The sequence below is a fragment of the Rhinatrema bivittatum genome, chromosome 1, assembly GCF_901001135.1.
Source record: "Rhinatrema bivittatum chromosome 1, aRhiBiv1.1, whole genome shotgun sequence".
In the NCBI taxonomy this organism is placed as follows: Eukaryota; Metazoa; Chordata; class Amphibia; order Gymnophiona; family Rhinatrematidae; genus Rhinatrema; species Rhinatrema bivittatum.
In genome coordinates this window covers 197,250,488-197,268,572 of record NC_042615.1, presented here as the reverse complement: position 1 = coordinate 197,268,572, position 18,085 = coordinate 197,250,488, and the positions used below count along the sequence as shown (strand labels likewise).

The 18,085-nt window shown below is 46.1% G+C and overlaps 1 protein-coding gene across 4 annotated transcripts in view; it reads right to left on the bottom strand.

The window, feature by feature from the left end:
* FBXL5 (F-box and leucine rich repeat protein 5) overlaps positions 1–18,085 on the bottom strand; it is a 251,460-nt gene that overhangs the window by 209,488 nt on the left and 23,887 nt on the right. For all 4 annotated transcript variants that reach the window (XR_003854714.1, XM_029590712.1, XM_029590737.1 and 1 more), the window contains exon 2: positions 14,255–14,470. Coding sequence is in view for 3 of the 4 variants with exons in the window: in XM_029590712.1 (XP_029446572.1) it covers positions 14,255–14,470 (216 nt within the window). In the remaining variant the exon portion in view is untranslated. The remainder of the gene's footprint in view (positions 1–14,254; positions 14,471–18,085) is intronic.

Here is an 18,085-nt window from a genome sequence, read left to right as displayed (position 1 = left end):
CCCTGACCCCCCAAGACCTGCCGAATTAATTTCCTGCAACCACCCACCCTCCTGACCCCCCCAAGACCTGCCGAATTAATTTCCTGCAACTCCCCACCCTCCTGACCCCCCCCAAGACCTGCCAAACGTCCCTGGTGGTCCAGCGGGGGTCCAGGAGCGGTCCGGGAATGATCTCCTGGGCGTGAGCCGTCGGCTGCCAGTAAACAAAATGGCGCCGACGGCCCTATGCCCTCACTATGTCACTGAGACCGACCGCTGCTATTGGTCGGTCTCAGTGACATAGTGAGGGCATAGGGCCGTCGGCGCCATTTTGTTTACTGGCAGCCGACGGCCCTATGCCCTCACTATGTCACTGAGACCGACCGCTGCTATTGGTCGGTCTCAGTGACATAGTGAGGGCATAGGGCCGTCGGCGCCATTTTGTTTACTGGCAGCAGACGGCCCACACCCAGGAGATCATTCCCGGACCCCCGCTGGACCACCAGGGACGTTTGGCAGGTCTTGCGGGGGTCAGGAGGGTGGGGGGTTGCAGGAAATTAATTTGTCAGGTCTTGCGGGGGGGGTCAGGAGGGTGGGGGGTTGTAGGAAATTAAGTCGGCAGGTCTTGGGGGAGTCGGGGGGGTTTGTTAGATTTTTGTTTGGTTTTTTTTTATATTCGCTCCATAAGACGCACATACATTTTCCCCCCACCTTTGGGGGAAAAAAAGTGCGTCTTATGGAGCGAAAAATACGGTAGATCTAAAATTGTTCCCTCTCTCGTCGGTTCCTGAACCAATTGCTCCATAAAGCTATCATTTATTCCATCTAGGAACGTTCTCTCTCTAGCGTGACCCGATGATACATTTACCCAGTCTATATTGGGGTAATTGAAGTCTCCCATTATTTCTGCACTACCAATTTGGTTAGCTTCCCTAATTTCTCTTAGCATTTCACTGTCCATCTCACCATCTTGACCAGGTGGACGGTAATAAACCCCAATCACTATAGTCTTCCTTGACACACAAGGGATTTCTACCCATAAAGATTCAATTTTGTATTTAGTCTCATGCAGGATGTTTATCCTGTTGGACTCTAAGAAATCCCAGACATAAAGTGCCACACCTCCTCCCGAGTGCTTTTCTCTGTCATTGCGATATAATTTGTACCCTGGTATAGCACTGTCCCATTGGTTATCCTCTTTCCACCATGTCTCTGAGATGCCAATTAAGTCTATGTCATCATTTACTGCTATACATTCTTATTCTCCCATCTTACTTCTTAGACTTCTGGCATTAGCATACAAATATTTCAAAGTTTGTTTTTTGTTTGTATTTTCGTTCTGCTTTTTAATTGATAGGGATAAGTTAGAATTTTTTAGCTCAGGGGAGTTTTTAGTTACAGGCACTTGGACTACTTTTCTAATTATTGGAACCTCACTGTCGGGATGCCCTAATTCTAATGCATCATTAGTATCCTTTAAAGATACCTCTCTCCGAACCATGCGCTGCTGAGCGACTGTCGGCTTTCCCCTTTGTTCTAGTTTAAAAGCTGCTCTATCTCCTTTTTAAAGGTTAGTGCCAGCAGTCTGGTTCCATCCTGGTTAAGGTGGAGCCTATCCCTTCGGAAGAGACTCCCCCTTCCCCAAAAGGTTCCCCAGTTCCTAACAAAACTGAATCCCTCTTCCTTGCACCATCGTCTCATCCACGCATTGAGACTCCGGAGCTCTGCCTGCCTCTGGTGACCTGCACGTGGAACAGGGAGCATTTCAGAGAATACTACCCTGGAGGTTCTGGATTTAATCTTTCTACCTAAGAGCCTAAATTTGGCTTCCAGAACCTCCCTCCCACATTTTCCTATGTCGTTGGTGCCCACATGTACCACGACAGCCGGCTCCTCCCCAGCACCGTCTAAAATCCTATCTAGGTGACGCGTGAGGTCCACCACCTTCGCACCAGGTAGGCATGTTACCAGGCGATCCTCACGCCCAGCAGCCACCCAGCTATCTACATTCCTAATAATCAAATCACCAACTATGACGGCCGACCTAACCCTTCCCTCCTGGGCAGTAGGCCTTGGGGAGATATCCTCAGTGCGAAAGGACAATGCATCACCTAGAGAGCAGGTCCTTGCTACAGGATCCTTTCCTGCTACACCTGGTTGGTGCTCTCCCATCATGAGACCTTCTTCCTCCAAGGCAGCACCAGGGCTGCCAGTCTGAACTTGGGACTTGACTACTATGTCCCTGAAGGTCTCATCTATATACCCTCTCTGTCTGCCTCAGCTCCTCCAGGTCTACCACTCTAGCCTCCAGAGATCGGACTCGTTCTCTGAGAGCCAGGAGCTCTTTGCATCGAATGCACATGTACAACTTCTCACCGGTGGGTAAAAAATCGTACATGTGACATTTGATGCATTCTAAAACTAGAATATAATAAATGTTTCAAAACAACCAATAAATGGAACATCCAATCATTAAAATTTTCAAAATTATTAAAAATTCTCCAAACACCAATAAAATATTTCTAACAGCAGACACATCACATAATACCTAATAATTAAAATGGCAGTCAATCAAGAAAGATAAACTTAAAAAGCCACCTTTACTTACCCTCTCCAGTAACTCTCCTACTCCTTTCCCTTGTAGGCCAATAGAACATACCAGAAGCTGCAAGGGCTGCTGAAGCTCTGTCCACACGTTTTTCTTCCTTAGGGCCCATGACTAGTCTATCTCATATACACACACACACACACCAGTCACCTGCCTGACCAATCTCTCTCTCTGAACACACCTGTGACTTTCCTGGGCAGTCTCTTGCTCTCACACATTTCTCTTACTTACACACACATTCTTTCATACACTTACACATGCTGACTCACTCTGTCTCACTCACCCCCACCCACAGCACACATGGCAGCTTCAGCACAAGGTAGCCAGTATGCTGCTATTAAAAGCAGTGTCTTGACAGGCTGGAAACTAGCAGGAGTGACCTCCCCAGCCCCACAGCGCTAAGAAGGCAGCACTCAGCTGTTTGCTTTTGCTGCAATCGATCGCGGCACAGAGCAATCAGCTGATATTGTAAGTCTTTTCTCCCCACCCCAGCCTTTTTTTTTTTTGCAGTTTGATGATTATAATTTTATATTTTCTTGCTGTTGTCATGCTGGCGAGAGAAGGGGAGGTTGGAGCTTGGGGGGGTGGGGGGGGGGGCGGGGGCAGAAGAAAATTATTCCTCACCTGCTAATTTTCATTCCTGTAGTACCAAGGATCAGTCCAGACAGTGGGTTATGTCCCCTGTCCAGCAGATGGAGTCAGAACAAAAACTCCAGGGGGCGGTCCTATATGACCTCATCCCCTGTGACTCTATCCTCAGTAACTAGACTTACAAAGCCAGAAAGAGAAGAGAAGGAGGGATCAAGAACTGAGAACTATCAAGTAAAAACTGCAAAACCAGAACTTTGGTTAAGTTTAAGGTAACCACAAAATGGAACTTGCAAACGAAAACTGTTCAAGCGAAGAACCCTGGAGCCCCAGGGTAGCTTGAAAAAGACAGACAAGTAGAGATAACGAGCAGAGGCCTATCCCAAACACAAAAAACCCTCAAAAAACAGGGAGGGCGTCTGGACTGATCCTTGGTACTACAGGAACAAAAATTAGCAGGTGAGGAATAATTTTCTTTTCCCTGTACGTACCAGGATCAGTCCAGACAGTGGGATGTACCAAAGCTTCCCTACACTGGGTGGGCCGATGACAGCCCTGCTCGTAGAACACTATCTCCAAAGGACCCAAAAACAGGGGCCCGAACATCCAACCGATAGTGTCTAGAGAACATGTGAAGAGACTTCCAGGTGGCCGCTCGGCAAATCTCTTGTGTTGAAACAGCCGAGTTTTCCGCCCAAGAAGTGGCCTGCGCCCGAAGGGAGTGAGCCTTAACCCCCATCGGTGGTTGACGTCCAACCCCAATGTATGCTGAAGAAATTGCAGTCTTCAGCCATCTTGCAATGGTGGCCTTGGACGCCATGCGACCCTTCCTAGGACCCGACCAGAGAACAAAAAGATGATCCGAGAGGCGAAATTCATTGGTGACTGTCAAGTATTGCATCAGACATCTCTTGACGTCCAGAACCCGGAGATTTCTGGGCTCCGTTGTGGCGAACGAGGGAAGTTCTACCGATTGATCTAGATGAAGATACGACCTTTGGAAGAAACGAAGGTACTGTTCGCAAAGAAACTCCGCCTTCAGAGAAGCGTAGAAAAGGTTCTCGGTAGGAAAGCGCTTGAAGTTCCGAGATACGACGGGCTGAGCTAATTGCCACCAGGAAAATTGACTTAAGTGTGAGATCCTTCAGGGTGGCCGACCGCAAAGGCTCGAAAGGTGCCTCGCCCAGAGCACCAAATTAAGACTCCAAGATGGGCAAGACAGTCTAGAGGGAGGCTTCAGCTGTTTTACACCCTTGAGAAAACGGGTAATATCCGGGTGCGAAGATAGGAGGGAGTCCTTACCGTTGTATAGTAAAGCACCCAACGCCGAGACCTGAAGCCTAATGGAGTTGTAGGCTAGGCCCATCTCCAGTCCAGTCTGTAGGAAATTCAAGATCTGGACCAGAGAGACTTTCCCCGGAACAATGGAGTGGGCAATACACCAATCCTCAAAAACCTTCCAGACCCTCACATAGGTGACGGAGGTAGACATTTTTCTGGCACGTAATAAGGTGGAAATCACCGATTCCGGATATCCCAGACGCCTTAGTTTGCGCCTCTCAAAAGCCATGCCGCAAGACAAAAGCGATCTGCCTCGTCGAAAAATATGGGACCCTGCCTGAGGAGTCGAGGTAGGTGACCGAGACGTAATGGTCCCTCGCATGCTAAAAAGAGAAAATCCGCAAACCAGGGGCGCCGCGGCCACTCTGGAGCTACCAGAATCACCGGCCCTGGATGAGTCTCTATACGTCGGAGCACCTTCCCCACTAGGGGCCATGGCGGGAAGACATACAGCAGGACCTCCCTTGGCCATGAAAGAACCAGAGCATCGACCCCTTCCGCGCCGTGTTCTCGTCTGCGACTGAAGAAGCGAGGAGCTTTTGCGTTCACCATTGTGGCCATTAGATCCATGTGAGGTTTCCCCCACCGGCGCTCTATCAGCTTCATCGCGTTCGAGGATAGTTCCCATTCTCCTGGATCTAGACGCTGTTGACTTAGGAAGTCTGCTTGCACGTTGTCTACGCCTGCTATGTGAGAGGCCGCTAGTCGAAGCAAGTGGCGTTCCGCCCACATCATCAGCTGATCTGCTTCCCACGTGACGAGTCGACTCCTCGTTCCTCCCTGCCGGTTGACGTACGATACTGTAGTTGCATTGTCCGACAGTATTCTGACAGCTTTCCGCCGAACTAACGGCAGGAAACCCTGCAGGGCAAGCCGAACCGCTCTGGTCTCCAGACGATTGATGGGCCACTGTCTCTGGTCGCTCGTCCACGTGCCCTGGATGGAGCTCGCTTGACAGACCGCTCCCCAACCGGAGAGGCTGGCATCTGTGGTAACCACTATCCAGTCTGGTGTCTCTAGGGAGACTCCCTTGGCTAGAGACTGGGGATCTAACCACCAACCGAGACTGAGCCGGGTCGCCGGAGGGATCGGAAGAACCGCATGATAATCCTGTGACACTGGCTTCCAACGGGACAGCAATGCCTTCTGCAAGGGTCGGAGATGAGCAAAGGCCCACGGAACTAGGTCGATCGTGGATGCCATTGTCCCCAGAACTTGCAGGTAGTCCCAGGCAGTTGGATCCGAGAGAGACATGAAACGCCGCACTTGCGTTCTCAATGCTTGTGCTCTCTCCAGACGTAGGAACACTTTTCCTTCCCTCGTATCGAAGTGGGCGCCCAGATAGTCCAACGACCGAGATGGCGTGAGGTGACTTGTCGTAGTTGATGATCCAACCTAGAGACTGTAGAAGGGACACCACCCTGTTCACAGCTTGAAGCCCCTGACTTCGAGACTTTGCCCGTATGAGCCAATCGTCTAGGTACGGGTGAACCATGATCCCTTCCCGGTTAGAGCCGCCGCCACCACAACCATTACCTTTGTAAAGACCCGCGGTGCTGTCGCTAGACCAAACGGTAGAGCCCGGAACTGAAAATGTTGTCCCAGAATCTTGAAGCGGAGATATCTTTGGTAATCTGGATGAATAGGGATGTGGAGATATGCCTCTGTTAGATCCAGAGAGGCGAGGAACTCTCCTTGATGAACCGCCGCTAACACAGATCGGAGGGTTTCCATACGGAAACGAGGGACCCGCAGCGCCTTGTTGATCGACTTGAGATCCAGTATGGGTCGGAACATACCCTCTTTCTTGGGAACCACGAAATAGATGGAGTAATGACCTCGACCCAACTCGTTGGCGGATACCCGTCTTATAGCTCCCAACAGTATCAGTCGCTGCAGGGTTTGATGGACAGCCGACTGCTTTTGAGCGGAGCCGCAAGGAGAGAAAAGGAACCTGTCTCTGGGGACGTGGACAAAATCCAACACGTAACCATGTCTTAGGATATCCAGGATCCACTGATCAGACGTAATGCAGGCCCATTCCCTGTAAAAAAGAGCGAGCCGGCCTCCCACCCGAGGGATCGGTTCGTGGGTCATCCTGGCATCACTGAGCTGGTTTCGAGGCAGAACGAGATCCTGTAGCCTCCTTTCCGGGCCGACGTCCACGAAAGGACCGATTCCAGCCCTGAGAACGATAAGAGGGAGTCCGTGGAGCTTGCTGCTGCCTATTCGTCCATGCACGACGCTGATTTCGAGAACGGTTTCTGGAAAAACTGAACAATCTAGAAGCACGGGGTCTGTCTTCTGGAAGCTTATGTACCGCATTCTCATTCAGTGACTTAATAATTTGATCCAAGTCCTCCCCGAAAAGGAACTTACCCTTGAAAGGTAACGAACCTAGACACGTTTTGGATGAAGAGTCCGCCGACCAGTTATGTAACCACAAAAGGCGACGCGCCGAGACAGCCGCCACCATGGAACGAGATAGGACCCGGAGGAGATCATACAGGGCGTCCGCCCCATAAGCCATCACAGACTCCAACCTGTCTGCCTGTTGAGCCTCAGAATCCGGGAGATCTTGCGAGGTGAGTAATTGTTGAACCCACCGGAGACCCGCTCTCTGTGCCAGAGCGCTACAGATGGCCGCTCGTACCCCAAGCGCTGAGACCTCAAAGATACGCTTAAGGTAGACTTCCAACTTCCGATCCTGCAGGTCCTTAAGGGCTGTGCCGCCTGTTACCGGAATGGTAGTACTCTTAGTAACTGCCGAAACCGCTGAATCCACTGCCGGGACCTTGAGGAGTTCCAGGAAGTCCACCGGGAGAGGATAAAGCTTCTCCATAGCTCTGCTAACTGAGAGAAGCTTCCGGCCTGTCCCATTCACCTGAGATCAATTGTAAGAAACTGGGATGTGTTGGAAAAGCCTTGGCTTGGGGTCTAAGTCCCGCTAAGAGAGGGTCTCCCTTTCTTATCTTGGGATCCGAGGGCGTTGGGTCTGGAGGAGGGTCAATGTCCATCTCCTGAAGAATATGCGGGATGAGACCCTCCAATTCTTCAACCTGGAAGATGCGGAGGACCCTGGGATCATCACCTTCCATTTGGGTCGAGAGAGCGGGATCGTCCCCGGAAGGATCCTGAGACGTGTCGCCCTGCGGAAGCACCGGGGGTTCCCGCGGTGGTGCCATGAGAGCCTTAGTCGTAGACTGGGCTAAACTAATGGGCTGTCCGCCCCCCCGTGCTGGAGAGCCCCCCAAAGATATATCTAAACGGGGTAGTTTGGCGGGAGGGGGACCCATGCCCGACCCCAAAGCCTGGTTGGAGCTTTGGAGAAAAGCCCGGTGCATTAAAACCACAAACTCAGGTGAAAACGCGGGTAATCCCTCCTGGGACCTCTCCAGCCGAAGACTTGCCATCCTTATGGGCCAGGGACGGTAAAACCGCTGTTTGCCTCGGAATTAGAATTCCTGTGTCCTCCCCGTCTGAAATGTCAGCGTCTTCTTCTGACAACAAAATGGCCGCCGTTCCCGCACTCTGCGGGAACGGGGCCTGCCACTGACTAAAACTAGCGTTGTCTGCCTGGTCTCCTGTGCCTTCTCCCTTCGACGGGCTGACTTCTCCAGCGGGGAAACAGTTCGGGCACCTGCCCTCATTAATGCGGCTTCCCTGACGGCCGCAGACCGCACAGCTGATCGCTCGCGACATGAAGAAAAAAATTTACCCGCTCTTGGAGAGGCAGGAAACCAAAGGCGCGGCAGACGGAGGAAAAAAACCCCGGCGATTCGCATCCTCGACGCTCGAATCGCCTACCCTCCCTCCCACCGACCCAAGAAACACGCTGGTGGAAAGGCTCCCAACGGTCTGCGGCCCCCGGGAATGCGCTTCGCGGGGCCGTGGGTCGGTACAGTCTCGAAAGACTCTGAGGGAGGGGGTGAGAAGAACTAGTCAGGAACCCTGACAAAAATTTCTAAAACGGCAGCGTAGCCCTCCAGTGCCGAAAAACGGCAAGAGGGTGAAGAATAAAAATGACCTGTAAGTAAATAAAAACTTACCCACATAGAAGAGAATAAGGAGAGAAAGAAAGACTCAGGATACAGTCAGTCAGCAAGTCCCTCTAACTCCCCGGTTTCAGAAAAAAATATGAAACCTGAACTCCTGAAGTTTAAATTGAATATATATCTTTTCTATATTTTTTTTTTTTTTTTTTTTTTAAATTCTTGATCCCTCAAGTAAGCAGGAAAGGCCTAAAAAACCTAAATCCTGTGCTGGGGACTAGCTAGTCCCCTGCTCACATCTGCTGGAGTCAGAAAATACTGAGGATAGAGTCACAGGGGATGAGGTCATATAGGACCGCCCCCCTGGAGTTTTTGTTCTGACTCCATCTGCTGGACAGGGGACATAACCCACTGTCTGGACTGATCCTGGTACGTACAGGGAACAGCGCTGTGCTCCTTCTGCAGCAGCAGCATGCATGGCCTTTTTCTTCTTCCCATGTGCCCGGTCAACATCATTTCCTCTTCCGGGCCACAGGGGCAGGAAGAAGAAAAGGTCACGTTCCTGTTGCCGGCTTCCACAAAACACTGCTGCCATTCCCCTCGGGGCTTGTAGGTGCCGATAGCCCGGGCAGGAACAGCAGCGGGTACACGAGACACCGGTTGAAAACCGCTGTGTTAGAAGACAGGTCAGGCTGAGAACTCCTATTATGACAGGCAACACAGAGAAAGGCGCTTAGGCTTCTTGTTTACCGGCATCGTCGATGCTCAGTTCCCCAAAACCAATGGGAGCAGGAATGAATGCCGGGACGGCGCGCTGAACATAGAGAACAGAGGAAGTCCTAAAAACCCCTCTGTCTCTGTATCTGAAGGTAAAACGTTCACTTAAAACCTTATCCGAGCTCAGCGCTTACTGGCTGAGTACAAAGACAGTCTCCAGCTGCGGGGGGAGAGGGCATCTGCCATCACCGCTGCGCTCAGCCTCTTGCACCCACTGCCTTTCAGCTGAATGAGCAGCTAAGTCCACACCAGGAAACCCAGCTACCGGCCAAGGCACAACTCTGAGGACTACGGAAATCACCTCAGAAATTCTCAACTGGGGGGAGGGACTTTTTGGTTCACTGCAGGATAGCAGGGATCTTTTTTAAGTCAAATTTCTCCTTCCAATTAACTCAAAGCAATCCCCATAGGGTGATGCATGTCCTCCAGCTGCTGGAGACAGAGAATACTGGCAGGCTGCGGTCACTGCAGGAGTATATATATTTTGATGTCAGCTTGCTCTGTCTCCATCTGCTGGCAGGGGAGCATAACCCACTGGTCCTGAGTGTCTCCATGCTAGGAAAAAATATATTAAATAAATGAATGATGCACAAAAATCAAACCTTTTGCAATGGAAAGAAAGTTGTAGAACTAGGTCATGATATGAAACTCCAAGGGAAAGTAGACTCAATAACAATGCCAAGAATATTTCTTCATGGAAAGGAAGGACGCAAGGAATGCCCTCTTGAAGGAGATGATAAAGACAAGAAAGATAATGGAATTCAAAAGGGCATGGGATAAACAGAAGATCTCTAATGGCTAGAGAATAGAAATGAGCTAACCTTTGTTAAATTTAGCTTTAACATTTGTGCATGGGAACGGCAGATATTACCCCCTTAACAGAAGGCATACGGGTAATCAGGACAAAGTGGCAGTTACTACCCTAAAGAATTTGTTAGGCAGAATGAATGGACCATGTGGGTCTCTAGCTGCTATCATTTACTATGTTATTATAGTACTTTAACCTATACATATTAAGGTTAAGGCTCAAATCAGGGTTTATGGTATAAACACTGCACTATTTTGACAGAATCCCTCCAGATGCTTCTCCATTCAAAGAACAATACCTGGAAAAGTACTTCTCTACCCAGGGCACAGGATCTAGATATAGGTTTTTACATAGCAAAATGCTTAATATTGTTTTGCTTACTGTTCATATATTTAATGTATTTTAGCACTTTACACCACCTTGGGTGGCCATTTGGCTAGGAAAGTGGTCTAGGAATTTTTTTTTTTAATTACTAATAAAAAAATAATGTCAGGGCTGACCTCATGGCTCTGGTCTAGCACTTGAATCTGGATTTGAACATTTGTTAGATATATAGTGTTAGATATAGTGCACTCAAACCAAGGAAGGGAGGAATGATGGCTGCTGCCACTGTGACCATCCATTCCAGTCAATACGCGGTGCTGAGGGTGCACCTCAGAAGAGCCATCCCGCCAGAGTGGCTGGCATGGTTCTCCTGAGCATGCTATATGCAAAGAATAGAGAAATCAGGGAAAGTAAAAATTATATATATATGATTTCAACTATATGGTTAAACGAAAACCATTGAACATGGCTCAGGATTTGGCTCAAAGCTAAGCACCACTGATTAAGACTGTGTAATGTACTTTTTTAGAAACTTAAAAATAAAATCTTATTAGAAATATAAAACCAGTCTCCCACAAATGGTTTAGCGGATAAATCTATTACACACGCCCTAAAAATATAAGAACATATACAATCAATTGTTCAGATTTAAAGACGTAATATTCCAAGCTGTAGGTTTCCTTTGTCATGTCTTTGCATTATGAACATATGTTTAGAGATTATGTATGAATTACCCTTTGTAGTATATCATTCCACAGCTGATGGGGTGGGGATCTTTTTTCTTTTACAGTTTGTTAACTCTCTGAAGCTTCCTCATACAATATATCTATTATGAAATAAATACATGAAATTGTTCTAAAGATGTGGCTTACTTCCTCATTGACATCTCACACATTTCTTGCTAGCATCTGTATCTCTTAATAAGACTACCTCATGCTGGAGTCTGCCAAGACATTGCAACATCAAAGTTTCTCAAATCCTAACAGTAAATGGTTTATTTATTGATCAAACAGTGAAAAGTTGAATCATGAATGAGAAAGTTTGTTCAACATTTCACAACAGTTGGCTTTTCATCACTGTGAATATAAAGCTAAACTTTTAGTTGCCAGTCTTTTCAACATGCTAAACGCTGGCAATGATAAATGAAAGCCTTACCCCAAAATTCCTAATATTAGTTAAAGATATTAAATGTTGTTACATTAGCTCCTATACTATGTATTATTTGTACAGTATTTGTCTTCCTACTCTTTTTTGCTGCTAGCACCACCCACAGCTGATACTTTTGGCTCCATTTGGTTTTAGTGAGTTTGAGCCATAAGATACTCATACTCTAGCACTATCACCACAAAAAAAAAAAGCTACTTATAAGAAAGAAAATACTATATACTTGCACTGTTGCACTTGTAAGCACTGCTATTCCACTGGTAGAGCTTTACTAAAAATATCCTCAGGAGCTATGTATTTCCACTAAACATAAAACAAAATTGATTATCTGTATTCACCATTCTGATACAAACAGAATAATGAATAACACAGATGAGTCGCATGATCTGTCACATGTATTAGCCAGAGTTTTGTAGTTTTCTTGCATGAATTTTTTTTTTTTTAATTACTAATAAACATACTTTACCAGTTTTGATGTAAACCGGCATGATGTCCACAACTAATGCCGGTATATAAAAATGTTTAAATAAATAAATAAATGAAATGCTTAACTTGTGCTGCCTGAACTGATGCTCATTAATTGACTACATATCCTAATTATACAACACACACTAGTAACTCCTCCCCACCCCTGAAAACAGGGAGGTAGGTGGGTTATGTGGCTCTATGTTCTGTTGCTATTAGAGAATGGCAATTACAGGTAAGCACTTATACTTCCTCTGACAAAAAGAAGGAATAATGATCCACACAGAAAGGTCTACTTATTTAAGACTAATCTTCAATAAAAAGAAAGGCAAGATATCAGTAACATCAAAAGAATGAACATAAAAAAGAAGCTGTTTTTATCCTTTTCATTTTTGTTTAAACTATAAAACATGGCACATGAAAACAGGAAGGCAACCCTGGATATCAGCAGAAAGGGACCCTGGGGAGGCAAAATTTTATACTCTTTTCTGCAAACAGACCTCAAAGAATGAATACTCAAACTAGAATCCTGACAGAAGGTCATGTCAGCCAACTGACTGGGAAATATGTGGACAAACAAAACTCCATTCTGCAGTGTCAATGAAACAGACTGGCAGGGGAGGGGGGGGGGGTGCAATTTTCATATTACTTGCATAGTTGCAAAGTCCATATTCTTTGTACCAATTTTCTAACTGAAAATATACATATACTTTCACTCTGGAGATTGCCCATGGAAGAAGTACCCAGAGCCTTGCACCCTCCCCCCACCCCCTCCCTCGGCTCTTTCCACTTTGACAGCGGGGGAGGAGGGGAGTGGAAAGAGGTATTGGATTCAGACAACAGCCAACGTTGGGCCCCAAATTTTATGGTCTGGGGTACTGATATGCTGACATTAGGGATAATCTATGGTCAAGTCAAAAAGCAAAGTACATTCAAACAGCATTGTCTGAATTATCAAGAAGACAGCTCACCACATAAAAATGTTGCTAGCTGTAATTGTTACGGGTTTGACAGTTATTTGGTTTTGATTGTAAGTATTACTATCCTTAACATAAGGCATGGGGGTAACCTGCACGAAGCAGCAATTACTACCATAAGAAATTTGCTGGGCTTCCTGGGTTAACTGGTTTCCCCCCCCCCGTTTATTGTAAACCGGTATGATAAGACCTCGTCTTGAGCATCGGTATATTAAAAGAACTTAAATAAATAAATAAGATTTATTTATTTCGTTTATTTATATACCGTTTTACCAGTATAGCACTGACCAAAGCGGTTTACAATAATAAAACAAATATTATAAACAAAGCACAATTTAAAATTAAGTTTAAATTGTTTAAGTAAAATACTAAAATAAAAATAAAATTAGAAATGAATAAAAATACAGCATATTATATGATCAATTAAAATTAAAGTGACAAAAAATAAAAGTTGGCTATTATATTTAAAAACGTAAAGGTCAGAAGCAAAGCAGACAAGTCAACAGATACTTTAAAATTCAATAATTCCTTAATTGACATTAAATATGATACATACCTAACCTTATTTACTCTGGCTAGAAAGTTCAATATCCCTAAAAGCTTCCTGAAAAAGATGGGTTTTCAGAGCCTTCAGAGCCATTTAGTACCGTCGGCAGAAAAGGACCATGTTTTGTTACTATGTAGGTATTTCTTCATGTTTTATCAATGTGCTTAATTCTGAAAAACCAAAACTTCATGCAGCATTTTCTCCCCGACTTACCCTGCCCCAAAACACCTCCATTACAAAGCAGATAAAAGCATACATGTTGTGGAGCTATGCATGTACTTCTACCCACACATTAATTTATATATATATATATATATATATATTTTTTTTTTTTTTTTTTTAAATTTCATAGTGTTGTATATTTATAACTAAGATACCGTAAAAGTGAATGCTGACCAGAGCTTTTCTTCTATTAACACTGGAAAGATAAGGAATATGTTCAAGTAAGTCACTTGGCAGTGACACAAACCAGCGTGAGCTGAACTTCCAGCTCTCCTTGACAGTAAAGCTTTCAGCAACATTACAATATAACTCTAGACTTTCAAATTTTAAAATTCCTTGTCAAATAGATCTAGGAACAAGCCAATTAATCTGGGCTGTGAAATCCCAGCAAATAACTTCTTGTGATGTGACCTAAGGCAATGCAAGTATTTGTTTAATTCGAGCTATTTCCTGGCAGCTTACCTTCACATTCCTCAAGCCCTTCTCAAAGAGGCTGAGCATCTCAGATAGCTTGTTGTCAGAGTGAACATTGTACACTGTCTGGCTACGTTGTTGCAGCAAGCCAATAATATATTCATTTTCAATCTGTTCGTGCATTTTGAATTCTTTGAATGTAGCATAGAGAGACTGTAGTAGAGCTCGGAAATCACTGTTGTTGGAAAAGTTGGTCTTTGACAGCTGTTTGAAAAAGAAAAAGAAAAACCAGAAAAAGTTAAAATCTAAAAGCAATAAACACTGTTTCTGAAAATTAAAGACAGCTCAGAAAAATGTGTGTGTGTATCATTTGGACCTCTTTAGCTACTTTCCTAATCCATGCTTTACACAGAAACAAAGAAATGACAGCAGAAAAGGACCAAATGGTTCATCCAGTCTGCCCAGCAAGCTTATGGTAGTATCTGCTGTGCAGGTTATAAAAGTTTTCCAGACCGTAAAAGTCAGGACCCTTGTTGGTTGCTGTCTGAATCCAGTTCCCCGTTACCTCTTGCCTTTGCAGCAGATATTGTTGAAGCTGCATCAAAAGTATCAGGCTTATTAGTTAAAGGTAGTTAGCCACATCAGCAAGTTACTTCCATGCTTGTTTTCCCAAAACATAAAAATTGGTGCCCTGTTGATTGCTGTCTGACTCCCAATTCCCCTTTTCCCCCTGCTGTTGAAGCAGAGCGCAATGATGGGGTTGCATCACCAGTATGAAGGCTTATTGGTTAAGGGTAGTAACCACAGCACCAGCAAGTTACCCCATGTACTTTCTTCATTTCCATCTTCTAGTCTTTAGGGATCCATAGTGTTTATCTCATTACCCTTTGAATTATTTCATTGTTTTCGTCATCACCACCTCTGGAAGGGCATTCCAGGAATTCACCACACTCTCCATGAAGAAATATTTCCTTATGTTGGTTCTGAGTCATCCTCTCCCTGAAGTTTCATTTCGTGACCCTTATTTTCTACTGATCTCTTTCCAATAGAAAAAGTTTGTCAAATGTGCATCACTAAAACCTTTCAGGTATCTAAAGGTCTGTATCATATCTCCCCTGCATTTCCTCTTCTCTAGGGTATATATATTTAGATCCTTCAGCCTCTTCTCATAAGTCATTTGATGGAGACGCCCCACCATTTTGATTGCCCTTCTCAGGACCACCTCCATCCTGTCTCGGTCTCTTTTTAGATACAATCTCCAGAACTGAAAACAGTACTCCAGCTGAGGTTTCACAAAGAACCTACATAAGGGGATTTTCACCTCCTTTTTCTTACTGGTTATTCCTCTCACTATGCAGCCCAGCATTTTTCTGGCTTTAGATTTCGCCTTGTCACAATGCTTCACCGTCTTCAGATCACTAGACACTATCACCCGGTCCCTCTCTTGGTCTGTACACAACAGCCTTTCACCCTCCATCACATACAGTTCCTTTGGATTACCGCACCCCAGATGCATGACTTTACACTTCTTAGCATTGAATCCCAGCTACCTTATCTTCGACCACTGTTCAAGCTTCCTTAAATCACATTTCATTCTCTCTACTCCTTCCAGTGTATCCACTCTGTTGAAGATATTAGTATCATCTGCAAATAGACAAACTTTACCTTCCATCCCTTCCACAATGTCACTCAATAAAATCATTAAGCTCTATATCAGTGGTTCCCAAACTTTTGTTTTGTGGCACACCACTCACTTCCCCATCACTTTCTCTTATTTTCTCTCTCCCCCTACCCCTTGGCATCTTCACCTTCTCCCGTCCCCCAGCATCATAATCATTCCTGTCCCCTGCTATCAACTTCTTCCCTTCGCTATCCCCCACCCCCCTGGCATCATCACCTTCCCTCTCCCAGCATCTCTTCCCCCTCCCCTCGCATCATTACCATCTTCCCTTTCCTTCTACCCCCTCCCTCACTCTGACATCATCACCTTCCCTCTCCTACAACCTCTTCCCCCACCTTTGCATCATCCTCAGCTGCCCTTTAAGAACATGCCGTGCTGGGTCAGACCATGGGCCCATCAAGCCCAGCATCCTGTTTCCAACAGTGGCCAATCCAGGCCATAAGAACCTAGCAAGTACCCAAAATAAGTTTATTCCATGTTACTGTTGCTAGTAATAGCAGTGGCTATTTTCTAAGTCAAATTAATTAATAGCAGGTAATGGACTTCTCCTCCAAGAACTTATCCAATCCTTTTTTAAACACAGCTACACTAACTGCACTAACCACATCCTCTGGCAACAAATTCCAGAGTTTAATTGTGCGTTGAATGAAAAAGAACTTTCTCCAATTAGTTTTAAATGTGCCACATGCTAACTTCATGGAGTGCCCCCTAGTCTTTCTATTATCCGAAAGAGTAAATAACCGATTCACATCTACCCGTTCTAGACCTCTCATAATTTTAAACATCTCTATCATATCCCCCCCTCAGCCTTCTCTTCTCCAAGCTGAAAAGTCCTAACCTCTTTAGTCTTTCCTCACAGGGGAGCTGTTCCATCCCCTTTATCATTTTGGTTGCCCTTCTCTGTACTTTCTCCATCACAATGATATCTTTTTTGTGATGTGGCGACCAGAATTGTACACAGTATTCAAGGTGCAGTCTCACTCTCCTGCAAGCCCTAGTATTATCACCTTTCTCCACCTCCTCACCCCTGACATCATCATCACTACCTTCCCTTCTACCCCTCTCCTCACCCCTTAGCATCATCTTCTCTCTCCCTTCTCCTCACCTCCAGTGTCATTATCACCTCTCTCCCTCCATCCCTCTCCTCCACCCTCTGGCATCAAAATCACCTTCCCTCTCCTTTCACCCCTTTCCCCCACCCTGAGGCATCATCACCACCTCTTCCCCACCCCTCACACCATCATCATCACCTTCCCTCTCCCCCATCCCCAGGCATCACCACCTCATTACCTTCTCTCCCCATCTCCTTCCTTTCACCTTCACACCTCTCCCTCACCTCTTGCATCACCACTACCTTCCCTCTTTCTCCAGCCCTCTCCCTCACCCTATGGCATCAACAATTTCCTTCCCTCTCCATCCCCTGGCATCATCACATTTTCTTCCCTCTCCCCATGCCAATCAACTTCTGTTCCATTTCCCATCAACCCTGGCATCACTTGCCCTCTCCTTCACTTCCTGGCATCATCATCTTCCCTCCCCCTCACCTCCTGGCATCACCACCTTCCCTCTCTTTCCACTCCTCTCCACCACTATCATCAATCTTCCATTTCTTCCATACCCTGGCATCACATCCTGGCATCATCAACTTCCCTCTCCTTTCACCTTATCTCCCCACCCCCTTGAATCATCATTTTCCCTCTCCGTCCACCCTTCTCCCCCATCTCCTGGCATCATCAACTTCCCTTTCCTCTCCCACCACACACACTGTGGCACATTCATCTGTCCCCTTTCCCCACTCCACCCCAATCCCTGAACAGCGAAATTCTGCGAGCAGGTTTACCAAGTGCTGCTTCTTCCTCCTTTTCCAGCCTCCCTCTGCAATCTGAACTGTATGAGGCCAGCAGATTTCACAAGCCTACAGAGCCCGTGCAGTTTGTGTTGCACAGGAGAAGCAGGAGCAGCTGCCAATAAGCGCTGCTCAACAACGCTCACTGCTGGAAGGAGGACATTTTGCAGGCCAGGAAGGAAACAGGAAATGAGACTGCAGCACATCAGTTGGGAAACGCTGCTCTGTACAACAATCCTTAATGGGCTCTGCTGCTTTGCCTCCAGTTCACTAAATGCATGTGTACAACTGAGCCACATTATGCTGGCCCAGCCATAGAATATTAAATCAAACTACAGTGTTTATGAGAGTC